This window comes from Molothrus aeneus, chromosome Z, assembly GCF_037042795.1.
Source record: "Molothrus aeneus isolate 106 chromosome Z, BPBGC_Maene_1.0, whole genome shotgun sequence".
Taxonomy (NCBI): domain Eukaryota; kingdom Metazoa; phylum Chordata; class Aves; order Passeriformes; family Icteridae; genus Molothrus; species Molothrus aeneus.
The window spans coordinates 16,332,406-16,344,209 of NC_089680.1; the positions used below are offsets into that span (position 1 = coordinate 16,332,406).

The 11,804-nt window shown below is 37.1% G+C and overlaps 1 protein-coding gene across 1 annotated transcript in view; it reads right to left on the reverse strand.

Moving 5' to 3' along the window:
- The window catches only part of LRRC2 (leucine rich repeat containing 2), a 66,275-nt gene extending 59,458 nt beyond the window's left edge, over nt 1-6,817 (reverse strand). Inside the window, exon 1 of the mRNA XM_066569612.1 lies at nt 6,693-6,817. Within this exon, the coding sequence (XP_066425709.1) occupies nt 6,693-6,817 (125 nt within the window). The remainder of the gene's footprint in view (nt 1-6,692) is intronic.
- Between the last annotated feature and the right edge of the window lie 4,987 nt (nt 6,818-11,804).

The window sequence follows — 11,804 nt, forward strand, 5'->3', positions numbered from 1 at the left end:
CACTGATATGGAAATCCTGTGTCAAATTTTCTCTTTACTCATACATTAAGTTATGGTAACATGCTCTGTTAGGCTTTTAAAGAATGCAGGTATCATATACAAGCACATTCAGAACAGATGGAAGGTGAATTAATAATGGAGCAACAAAAGTGCATAATTTTGTACAGTACATCTCAGAATGAAAACATTATATTTCCCATGGGCAAAGAGTCTAATAATTTACAACACCTGGCTTTACCCTCAAGTTACATACTACCCAAATTAATCACTATGAGCCTTACTGGCCTGGAGTTGCAAATTATATCAAGCCAGTGTGTATCATGAAGAAAAGATGACAAAGCTGTAAATTTGCAAGTTCAGTTGAGACCAAACCAAAGGGATCTATTTGGCTACATGGCTGTCATTCTGCTCTGTCATTGTCAAAAAATTGAGATGATGGTACTTTTAAAGGGATCATTATGAAAATAAAGACCTTTTAAAATCTTCATTTAGTGACAATCCTCAAATTATACAGAATTTTCACCATTTTTGTCATATCAGGAGGCTATTACATGAATCTTTAGGAAAGATATCTAAAAGAAAAGGCATCTAAACCATTGAGGCAAAAAGAAAAGAGGTATTCACATAAATAAAATAATCTTTCAATTACTAATATACATTTAAGAAGTAATATTTGGTCTTGGCACTTTAAAGACTCCTAATATTCCAGAAACACATTTCCACATATGACAAATAAGTTAAAAAACCTCAGCTCTCCTGAAGTTTATGTCCTTTTAATACTATTTAACAATAAAATATTTTCATCTTCCTCTAGGCCTTGATCAAACAGTTAAAGTCAGATTAAAAAAAAACACAATTATTTTCAATAGTAAGAAAAATAAAGGCAGTAAAGTCAAGCCTAATTTAGGTGGGATTATGAACATGAGAAATATTTTTCTTGGACAAAGGGCCCAGATGAGATGTAACGTTCCAACTCAGCTAACTATTATAGTATTTCCTCTTCAATCATACAAATAGTTCCCCTAATTTTAAAAAAGGCTGGTTTCATGCTGCTTATGTTTGTCAAAAAAAAAAAAAAAAAAAGAAAAGGAATATTAAGTTTCATACCTATATATCTGTAACACAAAAGCACACCTGTCACTAAGGCAGATGTATGTGGTATAGAGGAATTTTACTCTGGCAAGTTATTTTCCAATATATTGCCTTTTTACGGTAAGCTTTCAGGACAATACGTTACAGTTATGAAACAAGATCAACAGGGAAATAGAAGATTCAAGTATTTTCATTTTGGTTAGTGCTGTGTTCCTCTTCAGGTAATCATTTCCCAAATGCTACTTCACTATTGGAGTGTACCTTCAGAAGAAAGATTCATGGCATATATTTTTCATCATTATTATGCATATTTCTTTTCAAGGACATGGTAGTTCCCTTCTTGAAATTTTATTTTCTCCATCAAAATAATGAATCTAATCAACCTGATGCAAGGAATTACTCTACAATAAATCCAGTGATTGGACCCTTCAAAGGAGCAACCAGTTTGGAAAAGTGTGCGTGGGTAGGGATTTCAGAGCCATCAAAGCAAGTGAGGAACAACTGGGTTTCTTTCAATTGCTCTTCCTTCAGCAGGTATACTCTGCTCAAGGTCTGATTAGAAGCCCTTGGAGGAAAGCTGTGATTCCTAGGTAAGGAAAGGAAGTTTCGTTAGATGGCACTCTTTCCTCTAAGCCAGAGCACAAGAATTGACTGGGACACTACATGGTGACACCAGTTCAGAACTCCTGAGCAATGTTTAAATCAGAGTCACTAGCTGCACTGGATCATTAAATAATCCTATGGAATTTTTAGAAGACCATCACAGTAGAACTGGAGCTCAGCCCAGAATAATATTCCTGATGGATGAGAAACATTTGCTTCAAATTCAATTGGATTGATTCAATTTCAGTATCACTGCCAGGCTCTTCCATGCAATTTAAAAGATTGTGGCTGAACATCAGCTTTTGTCTTACAATGCACTGCTGTGCATTACTTTAGACACATGGTCTGTAAGCACAAGTGCCTACAAACAAAGGCAAATAACACAGTATTTTTATTAGTGCTGAAAATCGAAACCAAAACTGTTAACTGTAATTTGTGTTTGCGGCCAAGAGACTGCCAGCTCCAGTTTTAGACTAGCTTGGAAAAAGTTCTGCATTGGGTATTGAGTAGGAGAATAAAGATAAACATAACAAATGAAATCTTAGTTAAGGTGCAAATAGAGTTATAACACTGAAGTTTGGCAGAGTGATAGAGACAAATATTTTTAATTAAACTTGTAAACTCTCAGGGGGAAAAAAAGTCAGTCTGCCAGCAAAATGTAGTTTTCTTGTTGCTTTTTATTTTTAATATTCAAGAAGTATATAACTCAAAAAATAATACATGCACATTGACTTATATGCACATAGCCAGACTTTGAGAAGAAATTTTTGAAGAGACAGCGGAAGAGGTAGCTGAACAAACTTTTATTTTTGCTGCATGTTTGTTGGTGGACAGAGAAGGCTGTGCCATTTCACAGCAAAGATTTAGATAGCTAATCTGGGAAAAACAGCTCTGGCATTTCCTCACAGAGATGTTTAATTTGTTAGCGTTCAGATTTATCTTACCTACTTCTCACCAAATGACAAACATGTTGCCATCCCTCAAAAAAAAAAAAAAAAAACCTAACTGTAAACATTCATTCTTTTTCCCTAAAAAAAGAAAAAAGAAAAAATAAAAAAGAAAACAAGTAAAAAAGAAATCTCAATGAGGAAAATCATCATATCACATCAAGGTCATGTGACAGCATTCAGGATTTTGGGGAGCAATAAAAGATGGCTTTAACAAAAGATCACCACTACAAAAATCTAGAAGATTAAATATAAAACAGTGCTATAAATACATGCTTCTTTCTATAATATGCACTTTCATAAACATATAGGAAATCTCAGGACAGTGCACACTTTTTTATCAGTTTGTGGTTCATATCCTATGGGAGATTTCAAATGGACTTGTCTGACAGGATCAAGAAGATGAAATAAAATGAAAATAAGCCTACCCAAAACTGTTCCATTTCTTTTTCTTTTATATTCAGTCGTTGGTTTATGTGTGTTCTTTAAACTGCCACACTTTCACAGTCCCACAAAAACAAAGAGGAAACAGAGGACTGAATTAAATCCATAAAGAAAATTTACCTGATCCCAGTACCTCAGAAGGCCAGTATTCTCAGTAGTTGGTTGTCCAGAATTGGCTTTCACTGTCCAGTTGCTTAACATCTACCTTGCTAACAAATCTTTACAAGACCTCACTATTAATGCTCAGCTGAAGCTTTTCATTCATTTGTGGGATTTTCCTCTGAAGAAAATCTTCAGTCAGAAATTATCTTACAAGTTACAGTTTAATGAGGCTACATGAACTAAATTACCTTGCCCCAAGGCAAACAGAACTCCCTAGAGGCTGACTGGGAGTTTGTCCTCAATAATACATATTACATTTCACTGCATATTATCAGGTCATTTTACATAGTAACACAGCATATAAAGGAACTGCACAATCTCAAAGGCATTAGCAAATTATAATCTCTTTGAGGAAAAATGTTGAAAAAACAAACCACTAAAAAAACCACACCAGCCCCAAAGGCAAGATTCCAAACTCTGTTGCATTAGTGTATTTGCAGAGAAACTCTATTAATTTCAACACTACTTAAGAATTCACTCTGACTTCTGACAAAAGTTAATATCTAGAGCCTTAAATGCTAGAATGTAGTCTTCATTTCAGGAAAGTTCCCTCTCTAAATAGCTTTTGGGAATAATCATTTTGGATCAAAAATACTTTCTTACTGTGGCACAGTATAAACTTGCATTGATTTCAGTGGACCTACCTAACAGTAAAATTTTAATCCCTGGGTATGATACCTGAATTTAATCAATGTAGAACTCCATAAAATAATGAAATGTATTTATATATGGACACATTATTTGTATTATTTAATTAGAAATACAATTTTATCTATACTTTCAAGCTAAATATCAGCAAAGTGTTCTCATATTTTTGGTCCAACATTTGAGACCACTGAAAAGCACGAAAGAAATAACTTGTGAGCTGACATTTAGGACCTAAATGCCAATGGTCACTGCACACATCATAAAACTAAGAGGATTTTCTTTTAACTGAATTTGGCATATTATTACTAATATTCTTATTAATTTGACCATTATCCTATCAGCTTTGACCATTCTATAAGGCCTGCACCATGAGAATGAGCATGAACTTTGCCATTTGCTTCAGTGGATGAAATACTGATCATTCATACTTAGGAGACAAAGTCTAATGTATTTCCTCCTTTTTTTTTCCAGGAGCTCTACAAGTAGAACTAACTGGAAAGCAATCTGAGTACACGAAGACACACAACTAAACAAAGTACAATACACAAATTGCAATTATTTAAAGGAAGAAAAAGATCCTTTGCACATGCAGCAAGTGCACCTGGGAACTCATATTTCTGTGCATTATATCTCCAATTTCCTATCTTTGAGTGGTACGGGAAGATAAGAGAATTAATTTGGACTTCATTCATGGAAAAAATGCAGAAAAAGCGGTGAAGCCCCACTCTTTCAGATAGAAGTGTGTCTAAAATAATTAACCACAGGCAGAAAAAAACAGGGAGAATGCATTGGTTTCATGGAAAAGACAAGTCACTGTAAGAACTTATTCCTAACATATTCTTAACTGACAAAAGCCATGGGAGCTCAAATTAGCTACCTCAGAGGACATAAGGCTGCCCTTATTCCCTCTTACAGAGAAAATTTACCATGCATCATTTTCTTTTGTACTAGTGAACTCAAAAGTTATCTTCTGCACCACAGAAAACCAAAACCAAAAAAAGAAAGTGGCAGGGGAATGTTGACATGTTGTCCACATTAGGACAGACATAAGGTTTGATCAAGCTGAATCCCAAGTCCTTTCACTTGTGCTTTCTACCATAAGGGAAACAGCAAACATCCATCTCTCAGCTGTCATGGTTTAAGCCCAAATGGCAACCAAGTACCACACAGACATTTACTCCCCAGCCCCCCCAGCATCTGCATGGGCAGAAGAATCAGGATAAAAAAGTAACACTTCAGCATTGAGTTAAGAATAGTTTAATAATAGAAACAAAGTAAAATATGATAACAATATTAATATTCATCGCAATAATAATAATGAAAAGAGAGAAAGAAAACCCAAGATAAATAAATTATGTCAAATACAACTGCTCACGACCTGCTGACACACTCCTAGTTGATCTCTGAGAAACAAAATCACTCACTTCTGGCCAATTCCACCAATTTACATAGTAAGAATAAAGTTCTATGGTATGGAATATCACGTTCAGGTCAGCTGTCCTGGCTGTGCTCCCTGCCAGCTCTTTGTTCAGCCCTTCACTAGCAGAGAATGAAACACTAGAAAGTCCTTGGCTTAGCATAAGCACTACTTAGCAACAATCCAAACAGCAGTGTGTTATCAAAATTATTCTCATACTAAATCCAAAACACAGCACTGTAGCAGTTACTAAGAAGAAAACAAACTATCCTACTTGAAACCAGGACACAGCTCACACCAAAATGAATGCTTATCCTTGCTAGAGAATTCAACCTGAAGGAAGAACTTCTTTTTTTCTTTTTTTTTCTTCTGTTTTTGTTAGGATTACAGTTTTTATTGTAAGCTTTGGTAGAGGTGGCTGTGTTGAAGTGAAAGGTCCCACAGAAAGGATGGTCAGACTCTGTGTTATCCTGATCTCCTCCTAGACCAGCAGCTCTGTTGCCAGTGCAGCTGCCCTGGCAGTGAGAATCTACTAGTGAGGGTGTCCTGAGAGTGCTGAAACACCATGCAAAGGTTGAATGCTATTGTGTTCTTAAACAAGGGCACTGTCTTACCCTGTGCGTTTTATTTTTAAAACAGAACATGATTTCTATTTTTTTCTCTTCTCAGAGGGAGGAAATTGATAAATCCTATGTTTTCAAACTTTCTAATGCAGTTTAATATTTAACTGTGTCTTATGGGAAACAAAACATTGTTTAAAGAAAATATAAATTCAGTATAATAAAAGCAATAAAATTATCATTGGGTGTAAGCATTATAATCAAAGCCTTCTTTAATACCCCAAGAAAAAATAACTTAATAATTCTTATTCTCTTTGATATTACCTATTCAGAAGCAATTGAATATGTCCACTTCTTTAACTCCTTTTCTTTCTTCTCTCAACACAATAAAATACTTAAAGTATTTCTTAGTACTGAAACCTGTGAGCATATGTTCACTAATTCTATAATCCCTACTTTTATGCAGTATATTAAAAGAGAAAGGTACAAAAATATATGTTATTTTTCTCTTCAATTTATGTCTATGGTAAACAATAAAATGTATCATTAATATATCATGGTCTGCATAGGAAAGAGCAGAAACTAATGAAACATAAGTATTGTTTGTGCTGCATTTCTCTAACTATCATGTGAGGAAAGGAAGTAAGATGTCATTGAAATCAAACCCAAACCCCTAAATTTTAATAATCAACAATTATTTTTTAGTATATTTATCATATTTGTTACAAATCTTTCTATTTATTATATTTAGTATATGGCAATGTTAGTGGATAATAAGAACAGATTTGGTTAAAATTAATAACACAAAAGTTGTCTTACTTCTCCAATGCACTTTGTTCTAATCTTTCTTTCTCCTTCCTCTGACGTTCTTTGTTCTTCTTAACTCGAGTTTCCCACAGTCCTCTTATGACAGAAAAGTCAAATATTATCACCTGATGCCCCATATTGTTGACATTAAGCTTCTCCTGCAAAAACAAGCCAATTCTTCAGAAAAAGGAATAATGAGAAAGATAAAGCTCCAAACTATCAGGTTTCATTAAAATTGTCTGAGGAAAAGAACTGAAGTCATAAGAAATGTTAACATGGTATGATTTCCATCTTGTCCGAATTATCAAGGGTTTTGTGCTGGCAGTAATCAATGTAGCATACATCAATGTAGCATACAATATAGTATACAATTCATTTCTACATAAAATCCATGGCAACAGCTACACATTGAATTTTCCTTGCATTTTTTTCCTTTTCAAGATAAAGACAGAGTTGCAAAAAAAAAATACTGATTTGATTAAGCAACACTGATGAAAATAGCTTTAAAGGCTTTGCATTTTTAATAATTTCTGTGACTAATATTAAAATGAATGCTCATAAAGAATTTATTCATTTTAAATCATGCAAAAGCACTTCATCTGGAGTTGTTGTGTATTGATCTTTATGACCTCAAGCTATCCTGTTTTAATGGAATTTGTGAAATTCCTGCTTTCCCATAAGTATCTGCTTATCTGTGAAAGGCATCAAAAGACCAGCCCCACAACACACAAAAAAATTCACCTAAGGCGGGAGACATGGGGAAGGTTTGGTGAACACGTCATTGTCCCCACTTACTAACATGTCCTCATTCTGGCCAGTCAACAGAGTTGACTTTGCAGCAGCCAGGAGAGTCGTGGCCAGGACCCTGAGGTTCTTCACCTCAGCACATAGTAAGCTAGTCACACCTGCCTTTTTCACTTTACTGGAGTGCACAGTCAGATAACCCCAGGTCATAATGAGCAATCACATGTGAATCATTCACCTGTCCTGTACACTGTTATTAGTATTGTTGTTACTGGGGTTTTTTTTATTTTTTTCATTGCTTTTTCCATTAAATCATTCTTATCTCAACCTATGATCTTTACTTTTTTGTGCCTCCATTCTTCTCTTGATCCTGCTACAGGGGAAGGCAGGCACAGTGAGAGAGCAGCACATTGTCTGGTGTGTTTTGAGTAGGAACACTAAATTGGGGAATTAGGAATTCCTAAACCACAACACATATGGAAACACATTCCAATAGTCAGAGGCTTGGTATCAGTGTATCAGGTTCCACACAGTTAGGAACTGATGTCAGCCAGAAAGGGAAGCTCAAAGAATTATACCTCTTCTGATATAAAATGCTGTAAAACTGGTAACAATGGACAAAGACAAAGTTTAGTTACTCATTCTTTAATGGCAACCTCTTTTCCAACCCTTCTTGACTGGGTGGACTGCAGGATGTGGACTGGAAGAGAAAATTCCCTCCCACAAGATCAGTTTCATGATCATCTGAGGAACCTGAATATGCATAAGTCTTTGGGGCCTGATGAATACATATCAGAGTTCTGAGGGAATTGGCTGATGTAGTTGACAAGCCAATCTCCCTGATATCCAGAGAGTCATGGAAGTCCAGAGAAGTCCCTGGTGAGCGGAAAAGGGAAACACTGCATCCATCTTTTAAAAAGTTAGAAAGGAGGACCTTGGCCGTTACCAAACTGTCAGCTTCACCTCTGTGCCTGGAAAGGTCCTGGGACAGATCATCCTACTAGTTATGCTAAGGCACAGAGAGACAAGGAAGATGATTTGGGATAGCCAGCAGGGTTTCACTAAGGGCAACTCTTGCCTGACCAACCCAGTGGCCTTCTATGATGGAGGGATTACAGCAGTGGACAAGGGAAAGGCTACAAATATCATTTATCTGGACTTCTGTAAAGCCTCTGACACAGTCCCCCACAATGTCTTTCTCTCTAATTTGACATGGATTCAGGAGGTGGACTGTTGGATGGATAAGGAATTGGCCTGACAGTCACATCTAGAGGGTAGTGGTCAATAGCTTAGAGTCCTGATGGACATCAGTGACAAGTGGTGTCCCACAGGAGTCTGTATTGGCACTAGTACTAGTCAATATCTTCCTTTATGACATACACAAAAGGATTAAGTGCACTCTCAGCAAATTTGTAGAGGACACCAAGCTGAGTGTCGTTATTACACCTGAAAGATGGGATGTCATCCAGACGGACCTGGACAAGCTTGAGAAGTGGGCCTATGGGAATATCCCACTTATTTTTCCACTTTCCCACTTGGCACAAGTGCAACTTGCTGCACTAAGTGCAAGTGCAAGGAGACCAAGGGCAAGGTGCTGTACCTGGGTCAGGACAACCCCTTAAAACACAGGCTGGGGGATGAACAAATACAGAGCAGCCCTGCCAAGAAGAACTTGGGGGTGCTGGTGGATGAGAGGCTGGACATGACCCAGCCATGGGCACTCCCAGCCCAGAGAGCCAAACGTGTCATGGAGTGCATCAAAAGGAATGGTCAGCAGTTGAGGGAGAGGATTCTTCCCTTCTATTCCACTCTCATGAGGAGCCAGCCTGGAGTGCTGCATCTTCCTCTACGTTCCTCAGCACAGGAAAGACATGGACCTGTTGGAGCTAGTCCAGAGAAGGACCACCAGGAAGATTAAAGGGATGGAAAACCTCTCTTTTGAGAAAAGACTGGGAGAATTTGGATTATTCAGCCTGTAGGAGGGAAGGCTCTGGAGTAATTGTAACTGTCCAGTACCTGAAGGAAGCCTGTAAGAAAGATGGAGACAGCATATAATGATAAAACAAGGGGGAATGGATTCAAACTGAAAGAGATGGTTTAGATTAGATATTCTAAAGATACTCTTTCCTGTGAGTGTGGTGAGTCACTGGAACATGTTGCCCAGAGAAGCTGTGGATTTCCTATCCCTGCTCAAGAGCAGGCTAGATGGGGGTCTGAGAACCCAGCCTAGTGAAAGGCATCCCTGTCCTGGAACTGGATGATTTTTAAGGTCCTGTCCAACCTATCCATTCTCTGCGTGAAACACAGCATGACTTACAAGATGGTGTTCCTCACAGTGGTTCAGTACTAGCATAGGAAACTAATCACCCACTAAATCTCTAATGCAAGTACACAAACAAATCTTGATAAAAGAGGTGGAACTATACTTTCTTGCTGAGAGTCACTAGTGGGGATACAATCATCACAATATACTGGCTCTCATAAACTGTAGCTAGATTACCAACAGAGGAAAGTCAGTTATTTAAACTTTGTGTGAGGTTTTATTAGAGAGCACATTTATTGTACTGTTTATAAGCTTAGGGGAAAAAAAAAATAAACAGTAGAAGAAAACCCTTCTTGACCATCTACTTATCAGTTAAAGAGCAATCCTCCCCTTTCCTGTGCGTTTTCAAGCTCATGTCTATAATTTTTCCTCAGATGCTACTGTGATCATTTTTTCCAAGCATTGTGTCCTTCAGCTGGAGCTATTTATTATCTGTCCTTCTGTTATAATATTGAGGACAAAGGGGAAATTATTCTCCCCTTTGTATTTTTTCCCTTGTAACTTTGCAACTGTCCCTTTTCTTTTTCACCCCCTTTCACCCACGCATCCCTCTGTAGTACATAGCATACAAAGGTATTCTGAGCCAGGAAAACGCCCTCATGTCCTCTGGAAAATGCGCAGCAAGGACTAAAAAGAATATGCATAGGTACATTCAGAGCAAAGATACCTACCTTCTCACCTTATTAGTTATCTCAGTAAGAAAGGCCCTCTCAAATACCAACAAGTATTGGCTCAAAACTGGTCAGAGACCAGTATCATTCTATTTACATAGTCTTCTATATGTTAGGATGTTTATATAAAATGTTATATTTGTTGTTCATAAAGCTGCACCTATTGCTTGTTTATCTTTGCTAGCACTTAAAATGAGGCAAAAATAGTTCCTAACCTATCTGGAACTAACAGCTGATAGCAGCTGAGTCAAAACCCCATTAAAACAGTGTAATTAAAACAGCGACCTTATCCTCTGTGGAAAGGTTTGTCCTTCTAAAACATATTCACTACTAATTTACCGGAACTGTTTACCTCATAAAATAAAATGTTCACCTCTGCTTACAGGAGAAAGAAACCCAGTGACAAGGACTTCACCCCTCACAGTAACTGCAGACCAGCAGTCACTCTGCAGGGTCTAATTCATTTTAATAGACCAATTCATAGAAGTGTGTTTTGGTAGAAAGGCTGTTGCAGAAGCTGAATTGTTGTGAGACAGTGAAGTTGCAGCTGGACACTTGACCTCTGTTGGAACTAGATGGCCTTAATCAACAGAGAGTCTGAATAGACTGTGAAAGCACTCCTTTTCCTTGACTCATTTCTCACCTTCCTGTCTCACAGCTTAAGTCATCCGTTCTTTATTGAGACACTGATTTATTAAACACTAGGTTGGAAAAGTTCATTTTATCCACATATTGCTTTTATCCACATATAGCTTTTACCCACATGTTGCACTAAGCGGCAAGGTATTGTGGGGTTTTCTTCTGCGGTAAAACCAAGCAGAGGACAAACTTGGGTGGCAGATGAGAGCTGTCCATCATAATACCTCAGAATTAATCTCTTCAGAAGGAGCAAAGCCACAAATCCTGATCAGATTACAGGGTGACTAAGGCTTTAGAAATATGTATCAGGACAAATGTGAAATGCTTTTTGACATCTGCAGCTCTGAAAAGGTCACCTAGCAATCTTCACAGGTCTGTTGCTTTATCCTATATCCTTGTCTAAAAAATGGGCATAAAGTATCAAGCATGATGGCAGAATATGTATTTGCCAAAATTCAGACACCATCATTTTCCTAATGATGAGATATTGCCCAGGAAGGAAAACTGGCAAAAGCTATGCTTAACTGATACTAACTATAGGTTCTTCAGGCTACCGACTCATGCATGGCAAGAATTTATCACAGAAGAAGCAACTACTAATAATGATTTTGATTTCTAGAAATACATATTCAAATTCATACACAGTAGTTTCTTTCTTCCAAACATCAGATTAGGCCTGTAGAGGAAAACTTAAAACTATCATCTATTATTCACAGGTGGTAAACTACATTTGGATAGAGAAAAATC